The sequence below is a fragment of the Mandrillus leucophaeus genome, unplaced genomic scaffold, assembly GCF_000951045.1.
Source record: "Mandrillus leucophaeus isolate KB7577 unplaced genomic scaffold, Mleu.le_1.0 Scaffold55, whole genome shotgun sequence".
In the NCBI taxonomy this organism is placed as follows: Eukaryota; Metazoa; Chordata; class Mammalia; order Primates; family Cercopithecidae; genus Mandrillus; species Mandrillus leucophaeus.
Window position 1 is genome coordinate 3416521 of NW_012105919.1, and position 17319 is coordinate 3433839.

Below are 17319 nucleotides of genomic sequence, written 5' to 3' on the forward strand. Positions count from 1 at the left end.
AATAAATAGCAACATATGATACCCTAAAATCAAAAGAGAGTTATTTAATGATTATGAATTTTGAACTCAAAGTACTGAGCCCCTAAGTACTATCAAAAATTTCAAATTTCCATGATAGTGTTTCTGGAAACAGTGGTTCCTGTGCAACGTTTCATTTTGCTTCAATGAAGGACAAGGCTCTCCCCCATCCACACTTTTTTCTTCTTGGACCTACCTAGAAACAGGCTTGACCTAGCCTCTACCTACAAAGCAAAGTGATTAATTTCATTGTTCTGAAGTCAAGATTATGGTTGCCATTCATCTATTTTTGCATCTCCACTGGGCTGGATTTCAGATTTCATACACCATCATGATGGCTAATCTAACTCCAAGGGGAGAAAAAAAATTACTAAATATTTTTCTCAACTTAGATTTTAGGAGTATTTCATTTCTGTCATTTTTTAAGTATTGATAGCAAGTACTTACATCTATTCGCAAGTCAGTGAAGGCTTATAAATAAATTTTTTAAATATTATGTAGAACTATCTAGTACTAACCATTGAAAACTAGGATATATATTTTAAAAGACAGTAGCTAGAAGAGAAGAAAGTCTCAGAAAAGGTAGAGTTCATATTGATCATTTTTAATTCCACACATCCAGAAGGGGGTGAAATAACTTCTTCAGTGTAGAAATTGTGTAGAAAACCTCCACTCTTCACTCAGCAGTTGAAAAAAAAAAAAAAAAAAGGAAAAATAGACATGAATTTATATCAGCAAAATAAAGTGTATGTGGAGACTGAAGAAAGACACATTTTCTGGCTAAAAAAAAAAAAAAAAAAAAAGGAAAAATAGACTTGAATTTATATCAGCAAAATAAAGTGTATGTGGAGACTGAAGAAAGACACATTTTCTGGCTGAACAGAAAAGATGGTGAAACTATTTGAAAACCTTTATTGTGAATTACAGGGTCCTACGAACCCTCTGTCCGTGCCTTTATGAGTATCAACATAGAAGTGTTTTTTGTTTTTTGTTTATTTTTGCATTAACAACCTTTTCTGTAATATTTTCTTTATTTTACATCAACTGCCGTACTCGATCAGCCCCTTAACACGACTCGTATAAATGCTGCTGAAATAGAAAGCAGAGTTCGAGAACTAAGCAAATTAGCTGAGACCACAGATAAAGTCAAACAAGGCTTTTGGGAAGAATTTGAGGTAAGTTATTAAAAAACTGTTTTTTTGTGAGTTGTTATATCCTATTTTTAGTGGAGGAGAAGTTGGTCTTGTGTTTGGAATTGGACCTGAGAGAGTTGAAATTGACGTCCTTTTTTAATTCAGCCATTGATTGACGTGGAACAAGTTGCTACGAGGGCTTCTTCGAAATAGAAGAGCATTGTGTTCTGAGGGAAGGGAGTTGGCAGTGAGTAGTCAATGGATGTGCCAGCCGCTGCATTTGGCTCTTTTGGTTTGGACTGGTGGCAAAATCTCAGAGAAACAAAAGGATCTAATTTCTTTGGAAGATTTCCAACATGCACTGGGGTCTTTAGAAAGAATCTATAGCCTTAGTGCAGCAAATGGGTATGAATAAAAGAGAAACAGCTTGTGGTGGCTTTTTTTTTTTTTTTTTTTTTTTTTTTTGAGACAGAGTCTTGCTCTGTCACCAAGGCTGGAGTGTAGTGGCGTGATCTTGGTTCAGTGCAGCCCCGACCTCCCTGGGCTCAAGTGATCCTCCCATCTCAGCCTCCTGAGTAGCTGATACTACAGGCACTTGCCACCATGCCTGGCTAATTTTTGTAGTTTTGGTAGAGGTGAGGTTTTGCAGCCTTGCCCAGGCTGGTCTTGAACTCTTGGGCTCAAGTGATCCTCCTACTTCAGCTTCCTGAGTAGCTGGGACTACAGGCACACGCCACCACGCCCATCTAATTTTTGTATTTTTTTGTAGAGATGGGGTTTTGCAATGTTGCCCAGGCTGGTCTTGAACTCTTGGGCTCAAGTGATCCACCCACCTTGACATGCGAAATGTGGTGGCTTTAATTTCAGAGTTCAAATTGATGACTCTGGTAAGTTAAGTGAACTGATTTCTTTTTTTTTTTTTTAAATTATTTTTGTTTATTATACTTTAAGTTCTGGGATATATGTGCAGAACGTGCAGGTTTGTTACATAGGTATACATGTGCCATGGTGGTTTGCTGCACACAACAACCCATCATCTAGGTTTTAAGCCCTGCATGCATTAGGTATTTGTCCTAATGCTCTCCCTTCCCTTTAATGCATCAGTGAAAAAGTGATGATAGGCTGGGTGTGGTGGCTCACTCCTGTAATCTCAGCACTTTGAGAGGGTGAGGCAGGCGGACCACTTGAGTCCAGGAGTTCCCCCCAATCCCCAGATAGTGTGTGTGATGTTCCCCTCCCTATGTCCACGTGTTCTCATTGTTTGGTTTTCTGTTCCTGTGTTAGTTTGCTGAGAATGATGGTTTCCAGCTTCATCCATGACCCTGCAAAGACATGAACTCATTCTTTTTTATGGCTGCATAGTATTCCATGGTGTATATGTGCCCCCATTTTCTTTATCCAGTCTATCATTGATGGGCATTTGGGTTGGTTCCAAGTCTTTGCTATTTTAAATAGTGCTGCAATAAACATACATGTGCATATATGTCTTTATAGTAGAATGATTTATAATCCTTTGGGTATATACTCAGTAATGGGATTGCTGGGTCAAATGGTATTTCTGGTTCTAGATCCTTAAGGAATCATCATACTGTCATGCACAATGGTTCAACTAATTTACACTCCCACCAACAATGTAAAAGTGTTCCTATTTCTCTACATCCTCTCCAGCATCTGTTGTTTCCTGACTGTAAGTGAACTGATCTCTTTCCTGAAACTAACTTGGGTTGGAGAATGTCCCTGATGGGAATGTGATGTGTTCCCATTGCACTCTTCTATGTCACTTACCCATTGACAATGTGATCTCTTTTGTTTTCTCCTCATCCATTTGACAGAAAACTTCAAAAACAAGGATTCTGGCATATTTACCTTTGCAGTTGTCCCCAGCACATAGCACAGTGCCTGGAACATGGCACAAACTCCGTAAATGTTTGTTGAATGAGTATTTACATTTAACTCATGTTTACATCATTTTATTTTCCTGTTCTGTTTTATGGGAATGATTATCCTACGCTTTTTGTAGGACTACAATTTACAAGTATTTGTGAAATGAATGAATAAGTGAATGACTGGGCAAATAAAGTCCTTTTAGCCACAGTATGTGTGAACAACTTGCTGAGATAGATATGATTTCCCATTTTCCAGCTGAGGGACCTAAGGGAGGTTAAGTAAATTGTTCAACCTTCATACCACAGTTTTTGTTTGTTTGTTTGTTTTGTTTTCTTTTTTTCCTTCTGAGACAGGGTCTCACTTTGCTGCCCAGACTGGAGTATAGTGGTGCAGTTATAGCTCACTGCAGCTTCCAGCTTCTGGGCTCATGCCATCCTCCCACTTTAGCCTCCTGAGTAGCTGGGACTACAGGTGTGCACCACTATACCCAGCTAATTTTTCATTTTTTGTAGATATGGGGTCTCACTATGTTACTCAGGTTGGTCTTGAACTTCTGAGCTCAAACAATTCTCCTGTCTTGGCCTCTCAAAGTGTTGAAATTACATGCGTGAGCCACTGTGCCTGGCCCGTACCACAGATATTGATTGAATTCCAGCACCGGGGAGGGGTGTAGAATAGAACATTCTCAGTCCTTGCTCAACATTGCTGAACAGAGACTTGAATTTGAGTTTATTCTCTCATCCCAGGCATTGGGTTAGGCTCTGAAGACACTGGTGAACAAGACAGATAGGGTTACTGCCTTTAAAGGGAGCTTCTAGTTGAGAGAAGGAAAACAGTGATGAAAAGCATCAATGAAAAAGTGATGATAGGCTGGGCATGGTGGCTCACTCCTGTAATCTCAGCACTTTGAGAGGGAGAGGCAGGCAGATCACTTGATTCCAGGAGTTTGAGAACAGGCTGGGCAACATGATAAAACTCCGTCTCTACAAAAAATACAGAAAGTAGCCGGGTGTGGTGGTGCACACCCGCAGTCCCAGCTACTCTGGGGGTTGAGGTGGGAGGATTGCTTGAGCCTGGGAGGTTGAGGCTGCAGTGAGCTGAGATCACGCCAGTGCACTTCAGCCTGAGCAACAGCCAGAACCTGTCCCAAAAGAAAAAAAAAATGATGATAAACATAATGAGTCAGAATTTTGAAGTCTCAGCCTCACTGTTGCCTTCCTTGTCCTCCACCTGCCTAGATAATAAAAGGCAGCATTTCAGCAGTCATTCATTACATTATGTTCACTTCATTTCACCTTCATAAAGCCTCATGAGGTAAAATGGGGAGATACAGAAGTTTTAGAAATCACTCATCAAAACTGAATGGAAAACTGATTTTTCCAACATTTTTTAGTGCGGAAAATTTCAATTATAATCAAAAGTAGAGAGAATGGGATAGTTATAGCAGTATACCTGACACCCAGTATTAACAACTGTTGACATTATGGCCAATCTTTTTTTTTTTTTTTTTGAGACGGAGTCTCGCTCTGTCGCCCAGGCTGGAGTGCAGTGGCCGGATCTCAGCTCACTGCAAGCTCCGCCTCCCAGGTTTAGCCGTTCTCCTGCCTCAGCCTCCCAAGTAGCAGGGACTACAGGCACCCGCCACCTCGCCCGGCTAGTTTTTTGTATTTTTTTTTTTTTTAGTAGAGATGGGGTTTCACCGTGTTAGCCAGGATGGTCTCTATCTCCTGACCTCGTGATCCGCCCGTCTCAGCCTCCCAAAGTGCTGGGATTACAGGCTTGAGCCACCGCGCCCGGCCAATTATGGCCAATCTTTTTTGACTATGCCCCACTCACTCCCCCAGCCCTGACTTGTCTTGAAGCAAATAATTCTTTTTTTTTTTTTTGAGATAGAGTCTCTGTCCCCCAGGCTAGAGTACAGTGGCTTGATCTTGGCTCACCACAACCTCCGCCTCCTGGGTTCAAGCGATTCTTGCGCCCCAGCCTCCTGAGTAACTGGGATTACAGGCGAGCACCACCACGCCCAGCTAATTTTTGTATTTTTAGTAGGGACGGCATTTTCACTATGTTGGCCAGGATAGTCTCAAACTCCTGATCTCAGGTGATCCGCCTGCCTTGGCCTCCCAAAGTGCTGGGATTATAGGTGTGAGCCACTGTTCCCGGCCTTGAAGCAAATCTTACACATCTTTCATCTATAACTATTTTATTTCAAAAAATTATAACCTGAATAGCATTATCATATCTAAAACTATTAGCGATAATTCCTTAATATTAACATATATCAGTCACTATTCACATTTTCCTGATTGCTACACACACACACACTTGCAATTTGTTTTTTTTCCCTTTTTAGACAGTCTCGCTCTGTTGCCCAGGCTGGAGTGCAGTGGTGCGTTCTCAGCTCACTGCAACCTCCACCTCCTGGGCTCAAGTGATTCTCTTGTCTCAGCCTCCCAAGTAGCTGGGACTATGGGTGCCCGCCACCTCGCCTGGCTAGTTTTTGTATTTTTAGTAGAGATGGGGTTTCACCATGTTGGCCACGCTGGTCTCAAACTTCCGACCTCAGGTAATCCACCCACCTCGGCTTCCCAAAGTGCTGGGATTACAGGCATGAGCCACTGTGCCCGGCAGCAATTTGTTTGAATTGGGAGTGCTTTCTTCCACCTTGATTATGAAAAAATTTCAAATGTGTATAAAACAGATTCATATAAAGGATCCTGATATGCCATTATCAGCTTTATCAATTATCCCCGACATATTTTTTATTTATAAATATTTCAATATTTGTGGAATCCTTAAAAATGCACCCCATAACCCAACATTCATATTATACTAGTTTTCTTATAATTAAAAAATATTTTGTTCAATAATTTTTCAGATAAGCTTCACACACTGTGGTTGACTAAGTCTCATAGTATTTCTGTTTTAAAAATCTTAAGGCTGGGCATGGTGGCACACGACTGTAATCCCAGCACTTTGGGAGGCCGAGGTGGGTGGATCATGAGGTCAAGAGATCGAGACCATCCTGGCCAACATGGTGAAAACCCATCTCTATTAAAAATACAAAAATTAGTTGGGCGTGGTGGTGCATGCCTGTAGTCCCAGCTACTCGGAAGGCTGAGGCAGGAGAATCGCTTGAACCCGGGAGGCAGCAGTTGCAGTGAGCCGAGATCACACCACTGCACTCCAGCCTGGAGACGGAGTAAGACTCCATCTCAAAAAAGAAAAAAAAATCTTAAGTCCCTTTGAATACTTTGACGCCCCTTCCATCTCTCTTGCTCTGTCTTCCTTCCCCATCTCCCTGTCTTTTCTGCTGTTGAAGAAAGCAGATCCTTAGTCCTGAGAATTACTTATAGTCTGGATTTTGCTGAGTGCCTCTCTGTGGTGGACTTAACCATGTATCCATCCCTTATATTTCTTGGAAGTTGATATATCTAGATACTTTATTGGATATAAGTTTTCTTTGGCAAGACAGCATGCATGGTGGTGTTTCAGGAGGTGCTTATGTCCTGTTGTTTCTTCTCTGATTTTCTTAGCAGCTCCTGATCATTATTACTTAGATCCATTAATTCAAAAGGGACAGTATGGTAGTGATATTGTGATTTTATCATTCCTCTTCATTTGTTAGGTTGGAATATTTCTATAAAAAGCTTTTCATTGCCGAGAAATCATTGTTGATTTCTTCCTTCTTACTAAGCAGTTTCCTTTTTCTTTTTTTTTTTTTTTTCTGAGGCAGGTCTCGCTGTGTTGCTCAGGCTGGTGTGCAACGGCGCAAATACACAGTCGCGAACTCTTGGGCTCGGGGGATCCTCCTGCCTCAGCTTCCTGTGTAGTTGGGACCACAGGTGCATGCCACCACACCTGGCGATTTTTTTGTAGAGATGATGAGGTCTCACTTTGTTGCCCAGGCTGGTCTTGGGTGTTTGGGCTCAAGCAATCTTTCTACCTCAGCCTCCTGAGTAGCTGGGACTACAGGCACATACCACCATGCCCAGCTAATTGTTTTATTTTTATTTTTAGTAGAGATATGGTCTTATTATGTTGCTTAGGTTGGTCTCGAACTCCAGAGCTCAAGTGATCCTCCTGCCTCAGCCTCCCAGTGTGCTGGGATTATAGGTATACAACAGGTGTGAGCCAACAAGCCTGGCCAGATTTTTTTTCCTGATTTGAAATCTATTATGGGTTCAATTGATACTTCCAAATCAAACTCAGGGCTTCCAGATTTTTACTAACCTCGTTGATCTTACCCATGTATCTCCTTTCTCTAGTGCCAAAAATCCTACTTCTTGAAGCCATAATAAGATTATTCATTTGTTTTATCCCACATTTCACACAGCAATCTCAGAATAATGACTTCCCAATAATATGATTACTGAAAACAGTTTAATATTTTTTGCAGTTTTCAAAAAAAATCCTTCAGAAATGTGTAGTCAGGTTACTGTATGCTGCTGGGCACAGAGGCTCACGCCTATAATCCCAGCACTTTGGGAGGCCAAGAAGGGAGGATCGCTGGAGCTCAGGAGTTTGAGACCAGCCGGGGCAATACAGTGAGACCCTGTCTCTACAAAAGAAAATTAAAAATTAACCAGACATGGTGGCATGTACCTGTAGCCCCAGCTATCGAGAGGCTGTGGCGAGAGTAGGCTTAAGCCCAGGAGTTTGAAGCTGCAGTGAGATATGATTGTGATACTGTACTCCAGGGTGACAGAGCAGGGACTCTGTTTTTAACAAATATATATAAAAAAAAATTCCTGTGCCTTAGACTCATTTGTAATCGTCCTTCTGTCTGTGTGGCTGTATGCTAACTGGGTACATGGTTAGTTTATTTGTTTCATTTAAAAAATCTCTTTCTGTTAAGTTTTATTTATAATTACACAAATACTGGATTTGATAGTCAAATTGAAAAAACAAAGTATATTCAAAGAAGTCTACCTTCTATCCTTGTCCTTTCCTGTCTACATTTTAGCCATAGTATGAAAAGTTATGGTTTATCATTACATTTCAAAAATATAAGAAGATATTCCCATATCCCATTTTTTTCTTAAGCAATAGCATAACTTTACATACTTTTTTCTAACCTTGCTTTTTTAAATGTCCTGGACATCACTCCATAGTAGTGTCTAGAGATAGTCTCTATTCATTTTTTTACTGTATAGTAATCCATTGTGTAGTTGTACCATAGTTTATTCAACCTATTGATGGACATTTGGGTAGTTTCCAAATATATTCCAAAGAGGATTACAGTGAATAGCCTTGTGTATGCATCCTGTTTTACTTTTGCTGACTACTGGTAATATTAACATTTTTTATGTTCTGTATTATAAAATGGTGGTTATTATTCATCTGTAACTTTTATTATACATGACTTTGGTTAGCATGCTTTAACTTTTTAGTATAACATTTGCAAACTACTTATTGTAATTAAAATTTTGGTTAAATGTAAAAAATAGTGAGCTATTTTGTAATCTAGATTCAATAGACTCTTATACTTCCTTTACAAATGATACCTGAGTTGATCATTTGTGTAAATGACCGTGAACTTAAAAATTACAGCATTTTTCAAAATAAATTTTTTAACATTTTAAAATTATTTAAAATAATAGACACCCAAAGTAAAAAAAGAAGAAGAAGAAGAAAAGAGGGTCTCGCTATGTTGCTCAGGCTGGTCTCAAACTCCTGGGCTCAAATGATCTTCCTGCTTTGGCCTTCTAAAGTGTGAGTCACCACACCTGGCAAAAATTAATTTCTTTAAAACAAAAACATTACAGGTTATCTGGTACCATGGGAGCTTCTTTAATACTAGGGTCACTTAGAACGAAGCTTAGGAACAAAGTCAGACTTTCACGAAGGGCTTGTGTGGCAATGGGGTATTTTTTGCAAATTCCATTGGTGGGGTCAAGATGTGAGTTTAGAAGGAACTCTTAGCCTGACTCTTCTGGCCATGGAAAAAGATGGTTGGTTCTAAATGCTGACCTGATGATTTCACACTGTCACATCTCAAATTGTGGTCATCTTTTATACATTATTAACAACAAAAGGGAAAAATTGAGTTGACTTTAGGAGGAAGTGGAAAATAACGAGATCATATCTATACTCTACAGGCTCTCCGTAGAGGTCAGACTGAGGTGGTAAAATTGTTGTGCACTAAATTAGGGCATTAACGTTTCATGGAAATTGAAGCTATATCTAAATAGCTGATGGCCTGCTTTCTAGATCTCCTGTGTACTTGCTTCTCAAATTCAGTCTGTTTTAAAAAATTGCTCTTTGAGGTTGGAACCAGGGAAATAAGGCTGAGAACAGAATAAGCCATTATCGAAAAAATTAGAAACTTGAAAGCAGATACTCATAATCTAAATCCTCTGAAGCTAAAGTTGATCCACAATAGCAAAGCATTATCATTTTAGTGATTGTACCTTAGTTGTTTCCTGGAAGATGATAAATTTGGAATCACTTTCTTCTTACAGCGTGCTCTGATAGTCTTTAGAACAAACCAGAGCTCTAAATTGCAATGCCATTGGTAATTTAACTCTGATTTGTTTCTATGCCCGGCTCCTGGTGTTCTGTAAAATTCTACATGTCATTTCAGGTATCTTTATCCAGAAGACATTACTTTTGCCTTTGATGCACTTTAAAATGTGAAGTCTCTTGTGAAGCTCTTTGGTTCTTTTTTCCTTTGCTGCTGAAATAAATTCAGGTTGATGATTTTCTTCTAGGATATGTTATATGATCTAGACATTGCAAACCCAAGTCTTTGATTTTTTTTCCCTACAGATTGCCTATTTCTTTTTTATTTTAATTTTTATTAGTTATTATTATTATTATTTTTGAGATGGAGTCTCACTCTGTCGCCTGGGTTTGAGTGCAGAGGTGTGATCTCAGCTTACTGCAACCTCCACCTCCCAGGTTCGAGTGATTCTTGTGCCTCAGCCACCCAAGTAGCTGGGATTACAGGCACGCACTACCACTCCCAGCCAATTTTTTTGTATTTTTAGTAGGGATGGGATTTCTCCATGTTGGCCAGGCTGGTCTCAAACTCCTGATCTCAAGTGATCTGGCTGCCTTGGGCTCCCGAAGTGTTGGGATTACAGGCATGAGCCACCATGCCTGGCCAATTATTAAGTTTTTTTAAAGAGATGGGGTCTCACTATCCTGCCCAGGCTAGAGTGCAGTGTCTCTTTACAGGCACTGTCATAGTGCACTGCAGCCCTGAACTCCTGGGCTCAAGTGATCCTCCTGAGAGGCTGGAATTACAGACATATGCCACTGTGTCCAACAGATTGTCCATTTGTGATCTATGTAAATATCTCTCACTTCCTGCAGTATCTCTGCTCAAGAATGTAAAGAGATGGATAATATTTTTAGAGTTGTTGAAATAAAGTAAAGTTCTGCTCAAATGAAACTGACACTAACTAAATGAAAAGGCCAGTTATAATTCTGCAATTTTGTGTCTGCAGTGTGTGTGTTATTGTACACTTGAATCGGCCGTGTGCGTTGTGGTGAAGTGCATATTTGCATGGTTGTATTGAAAAGGGTTTTGGGCCGGGCATGGTGGCTCATGCCTGTAATCCCAGCAATTTGGGAGGCTGAGGCGGGCGGATTACCTGAGGTCAGGAGTTCAAGACCAGCCTGGCCAGCATGGCGAAACCCCATCTCTACTAAAAAATACAAAAAATTAGCCGGGCATGGTGGCAGCCACCTGTAATACCAGCTACTAGGGAGGCTAAGGCAGGGGGAATTGCTTAAACCTGGGAGGCAGAGGTTGCAGTGAGCTGAGATTGTGCCACTGCACTCCAGCCTGGGTGACAGAGCAAAACTCTGTATCAAAAAAAAAAAAAAAAAAAAAAAAAAGAAAAGGTTTTTGCCCTCTCTCTGTGCCTACTGCTCCCTGTTGAGTCCTATAGGCCTGAGCTGCCAGGTGGCACTGTGGGCTGAGTCTGGACATTGCAACCGACTGCAAGGCACTGCAGGAGCCAGGTTGTGGATGGACAGTCCCTCGGGCTTTCTTCTTTCCATTTGTCTTCCTCCTTTAACCCCACTCTGTATCCAGTATCCCTGCTCTCCATACACCTGCTTCATTCTTTTTGCTTCAGTAGATTTTTCTGCCTCTTGACTTACAAACCCTACTTCTAGCCCCTTTCAGATACTGAAACTAGCAACTTTCAGTCTTTGTACCAAAGTCTCAGAGATTCTCATTGACTCAGATGCCATCCATCTCTAGTCCAAAGAACAATGTCAATGACATGATCATGTAGAACAAAAGTGTCTGCTGTGGACACATTTGGGGAGAAATAGTTTTCAGTGATGAGGGTTGTAGCGAGTTGGGCAGATGTCCCAAAAATATCTACCAAAAACTGTAGACACTGCTGGTGGCAGTGACTTATTCCTTGCTTCATTCAGCAAATATTGATTGAACACCGACTCTATGTCTGGTTCTATTCTAGGTTTTGGGGATGGAGCAGTGAACAAATCAGTCTTTATGGAGTGTACAGTGAAGTGGGAGAGACAGGCAGTAAACAAAGAAACAGTTCAATGTTCAATCTGTGAGATGGTGTTAAGTGCTACAGAGAAAACAAAGTAGTGTAAGATTAAAAGGGTATTTTGATAGGCCTTTACTGTTTAGGTCTCTTTGATAAAGTGGCATTTGAGCAAAGCTCTGAGGGAAATAATGGAGTCAACCATGCATATAACCTCAGGGAGAACATTCCAGGTAGAGGGAACAGCAAGTGCAAAAGCCCTGAAGTGGGGGTTTGTTTACCATGTTGCACAATCTGCACACGGGCCAGTACAATTGGAGTGGATGGGAAATGTACAAGACAGAAGTTGAAAAGGCCAGGTACGGTGGCTCATGCCTACAATCCCAGCATTTTGGGAGGCTGAAGTGGGAGGAGTTTGAAATCAGCCTGGGCAACGGAGCCAGACCTCAGGTTATCTACAAAAAAAAAAAAAAAAAAGAAAAAAAGATAAAAAAGAGCTGGGGCATGGTGGTGCACACCTGTAGGGAGGCTGAGGCAGGAGGATCACTTGAACCCAGGAGTTCGAGGCTGCAGTGAGCCCTGATTATGCCACTGCACTCCACCGTGGGTGACACAGTGAGACCCTCTCTCAAGAGGGAGATAGAGGTAGAGCAATGGTGGACGGGTCCCATCATGAAGGGCATTGTGGGTCACTAGAAGGCCTTTTGCTTTTACTTGGAGGAAGATGGAAAGCTTGTGAAAAGTTTTAAGTACAGAAGCAAGGGGATCACTCTGGCTGCTGCGTGGAGGACAGTCTATGAGGGGTAGGTGGAGGTAGGGAGACCAGGAAGGAGGCTGTTGTAATCATCTGAGCAGAAAAGTGATGGTGCTTGGCTCAGGACAGCAGCAGTAGAGGTGGTTGGGTTCTAGAGCTATTTTGAAGGTAGAATTGCCAGTATTTGAAGGTGGATTTGATAGATCGTATAGCATGACAGAACTGAGTCAAGAATAAGATGAACACTTTTGACTTGAGCAACTGGGTAGGATGGAGTTGCCATTTTCTTAGGCGTGGAGGACTGGAAGGAACAGTCTTTGGGGGAGGTGATCGGCTTTTATTTTGGATATGTTGAAGTTTCAGTTGCCTGTGAGACATTCAATTGGAAGATGATTCTTCAATGAATTTTATGATATTACAGTTGGGATTGTGCTAGAATGTTCTTCTTGCCTCACTTCTTCATTTGACTAACATCTCTTCATTCTTCAGTCCCCAGCATCAAGGGCATTTTTGCAAAGAAACCTTCCTTGATTCCCATCCCCATGCTTGGGCATTCTTCCTGTTATATGTGTGTGCATAGCAACACATCCCTTCCTTTATAGTACTTACCATCCTTGAAGTTCATAAATAATTTGTGTGGGTATTGGTGTAATGTGCTATGAGTCCACAGAAGCAGATAACATAGGAAGGTCTGTTGGAATAAAGAGAGGTTTTATGGCTGGGTGTGGTGGCTCATGCCTGTAATCCCAGCATTTGAGAGGCCGATGCAGGCTGATTGCTTGAGGCCAGGAATTCGAGACCAGCCTGGCGGTGAAATGGTTTTACCAACATGGTGAAATCCTGTCTCTACTAAAAATACAAAAATTAGCCAGGCGTGGTGGTGAGCACCTATGTAATATCAGCTATTCGGGAGGCTGAGGCAGTAGAATCACTTGGACCCAGGAGGTGGAGTTTGTAGTGGGTTGAGATTGCACTACTGCATTTCAGCCTGGGCGACAGAGTGAGACTCTGTCCCAAAAAACAAAACAAAACAAAAATGGGCCGGGTGCAGTGGCTCATGCCTGTAATCCCAGCACTTTGGGAGGCCGAGACGGGCGGATCACGAGGTCAGGAGATCGAGACCATCCTGGCTAACACGGTGAAACCCCTTCTCTACTAAAATATACAAAAAACTAGCCAGGCGAAGTGGCAGACGCCTGTAGTCCCAGCTACTCAGGAGGCTGAGGCAGGAGAATGGTGTAAACCCGGGAGGCAGAGCTTGCAGTGAGCTGAGATCCGGCCACTGCACTCCAGCCTGGGCGACAGAGTGAGACTCCGTCTCAAAAAAAAAAAAAAAAAATTAAAAAGAGGTTTTTGCTCAGATGAAACTGATAGGGAACAGTAAAGAGGCACAGTTTGATCCTACTGTTCTATGTCTGCTATTTGCAAATTTCCTTTTTTAAATTTTAACTTTTTTTAAGAGACGGTGTCTCGCTATGTTGCCCAGGCTGGTCTTTATTTTAAGTTCCCAGGTACATGTGCAGCCAGGCTAGTCTTGAACTCCTGGCCTCAAGCAATCTTCCTGCCTTAGCGTCCCAAAGTGCTGGGATTTCAGGCACGTGCCACTGTGCCTGGCCTATGTGCATATTTTCTAGGAAAATAACCCAGATCAGTCCACAGACCCCACAAAGACAGGCAGTCCTATTTTGTTCCCTGTAGCCCCAGAATCCAGCTGAAAGCCTGGCACACAGTAGGAACAAAATAAGTATCTGTGGCATGTTGGATCTGAGCTATTTCCTGTATCAAGAGAGTAGTATTGGACTCAAACCCTCTGTGTCTGTTCAAAGAATAGCTATCTGATGCTTACAACATATGAAGGAACGTTCTGGGCTTTGCTTTGAGATGTTCTGCTTTGTTATCCAACAATTTGTGTTCGTGTGGAGCCCCTGTTTGAGGTGTGGTGAAACCACAGTTTAAGTCTCGTCTCTACCAACTAAGCTAGCCAGGTGGATGGATGTAGGATGTGCGTTTTAGTCTTTGAGATCCCTGTACCCACGTGCCCAAGAATTGGTAGTGCTGAATTTCAGAAAGATTTTAGTTTTTAAACCATTTTTAGATTTAAAAAATACTGCAATACCAAAAAACCCCTCAAAAGCCCCAAACAAGAAACCCCCATACAACACCTTATTACCTGGAGTTATTTTTTCCTAGGGCTTTAACACTTGTTTACCTTAGTAATTCATTTATTTCTTGTTTTAAAGCCCAGCCTGCTGTCATGCTAGCCTGTCTTCTCTGTGGTGGTCCAAAGCTGTTTTCAGCTTGCACTAGCATTGTGGTCATTTCACTGACAGCTTCATAGATGTCCCGGATTCCACCAGCCGCTCTGCTAACTGATGTTCTCCAGGAGAAGCTAGTGTGTCTTCACATCCACAGTCCAGTTTGATTTCTTTAAAGTGATTACATCCTGCTTAGGGGAGCTATAAATTCTACTTTGAGATGGTTAGGTTTTATGGAAACAGGACTTTAACTGCACCCCAGAGCTGTGTCTAGAATAATAATTCTTGTCGGTGATCTCTAGTGGAAATCTTCCCATTGGTGATTAAGCAACACCGCAGGGAACAAAACCCTCAAGCAGGGCTCCAACCTCAAGCTTAAAAATGCTCCAGGGTGGCAGGCTTGCCCTTTAACTAGGGTTTTCTATCTACGCCTGAGTTCCCAGACTTAGTAGAGGAGCTCCTACCTTCCTGTGGTTAGAACATTTCAGTAGAGGTTTTATTCCATAAGCTAAATGTTATATTCTGGAGAAATTCCTTTCTATCTGTTGGAGTATTTCTTTCTCTTTTGTTCCTTATCTCCCCACGTCCCCCATGGCTTTTTTTGTGTCGTTGTTTTTGTGGTAGAGTCTCACTCTGTTGCCTGGGCCAGAGTGCAGTGGCATGATCTTGGCTCACAACTTCCTGGGCTCAGGTGACCCTCCCACCTCAGACTCCCAAATAGCTAGGACTACTGGTGCGCACCAACACGCCTGGCTAATTTTTTCTATTTTTAGTAGGGACGGGGTTTCACCATGTTGCCCAGGCTGGTCTTGAACTCCTAGGCTCAAGCAGTCTGCCCACCTTAGTCTCCCAAAGTGCTGAGATTACATGTGTGAGCCTCTACGCCTGGTCACCTATTTTGTTTTGAAGATGAAGAAAGTGACTTCCAGAAGTGAGAAAGTTGCTGCCAGGGATGTGACTGGCAAATGGTTGGCTGAGGTTTGAACCTGAGGACTTCTGACTCCATGTCTACCATGCCATGCTTTCTTTCACTCAGCCATTGAGATTCTCCTGCCCAGTTCTTAAGGCCCCCACTGTTTTTCTCACTCTCGCCATCTCTTCTCCTTTCCCCCTACTTCCTAGTTCACAGCTTCCAGACTTGCTGCCTGGTCTCCTTCACTCTCCCGCATGCTCGCTGGCTTCATGCCACCTTTGCACTCGCCCCCCAGCCCCAACTTGCCAGGTTGCTTCCTTTTCTTGCCTATACCCATCTAAATTTTTTACCTGTTTTCAGCTTCAGCTCCTCCCAGAAACCTTCTTCAGTTAATTTCACGGATCTCATTCCTTAAATTCCACAGTGCATAATTAAAAATCACACAGTTATAGATTTGTCTTGTACTATTTGCTGCTGTTTCATGTGTCAGACCTGTTTTCCTCCAAGGACCATGCCTTTTTATTTATTTATTCATTTTTGAGATAGGGTCTTGCTCTGTCTCCCAGGCTTGAGTGCAGTAGCACAATCAGCTCATTACAGCCTTGAACTCTTGGGTTCAAGGGATCCTCCTGCATCAGCCTCCAGAGTAGCTGGGACTACAGGCATGTGCCACCATGCCTGGCAAATTTTTCAATTTTTGCAGAGATGGGGGTCTCACTATGTTGCCCAGGCTGGTTTTGAACTCCTGGCCTCAAAGGATTATCCTGCCTCAGCCTCCCAAGTAGCTGGCATTCCAGGTGTGCGCCACCACACCCAGCTAATTTTTGTATTTTTAGTACAGATGGGGTTTCACCATGTTGACCAGGCTGGTCTCAAACTCCTGACCTCAGGTGATCCGCCCGCCTCAGCCTCCCAAAGTGTTAGGATTACAGGCGTGAGCCATGGCCTCTGGCCGTATCTTTGTTTTAAAAAGTAATCTCTCTACTTGGTGGGCCAATAATTAAAAATATAAAATATTTAAGAAAGAAAAAAAGTAAGTAAAGTAACCATACAGGTTGGTCTGGCCATAATGTGAGTGTCATTATTTTTCTTCCGTAGGTATTTGGCTCTGTTGCTCAGAGCAGTACAGGCGAAATGGTCATTAGGGCATCATCATGGTGCCTGGGGATGCCTGACTCAGCCAGTTTGTTTTCTGTCTGCCTCTCTCCTTGGTCCTTTTCCTCCACTTTCATTCTTGAAATTCTAGTCAAGAGCCAGGTCCAGTGGTTTTTAAACCAAGGGCTTTGGAAGCCTCTGGGCTCTATTTTGGTTATTGCAGTCACTGGGTTGCTACTCCTGACATTTAGGTTGGCAGGGGTCTGGGCTGGGTAGCAAGAATGTTCAGTGGCCACAAATGTAAGGGATGGTCTTACATTTACATAAGGGAGACGATGAAAACTTACCTCCTCCAGAGTCAGTAGTGCTGTTGGGCACTCACTTGTACAACATGGATTAGGACATTGACTTTCTGTGGATACGTTTTAATAGTTTATTAGGTGTGTTAGGCTGTTTTGCACTGCTCTAAAGGAATATCTGAGGCTAGGTAATTTATAAAGACAAGAAGTTTAATTGGCTTATGGTTCTACAGGCTGTACAAGCATGACTCCAGCATCTGCTTCTGGTGAGGGTCTCAGGAAACTTCCGGTCATAGAGGAAGGCAAAGGGAGAGCAGACGATCACATGGCCAGAGCGGTGGCGAGGGTGGGGTGGGTGTCACACTCTTTTTTTCTTTTTTCTTTTTGGGACGGAGTCTGGCTCTGTCGCCCAGGCTGGAGTACAGTGGCCGGATCTCAGCTCACTGCAAGCTCCGCCTCCCGGGTTTACGCCATTCTCCTGCCTCAGCCTC

General features: G+C 42.4%; 1 protein-coding gene across 1 annotated transcript in view; it reads left to right on the forward strand.

Annotated features, from left to right (window-relative positions):
• Positions 1–17319, forward strand: part of PTPN11 (protein tyrosine phosphatase, non-receptor type 11) — a 99371-nt gene that overhangs the window by 39172 nt on the left and 42880 nt on the right. The window contains exon 6 of the mRNA XM_011997939.1: positions 1080–1193. Within this exon, the coding sequence (XP_011853329.1) occupies positions 1080–1193 (114 nt within the window). The remainder of the gene's footprint in view (positions 1–1079; positions 1194–17319) is intronic.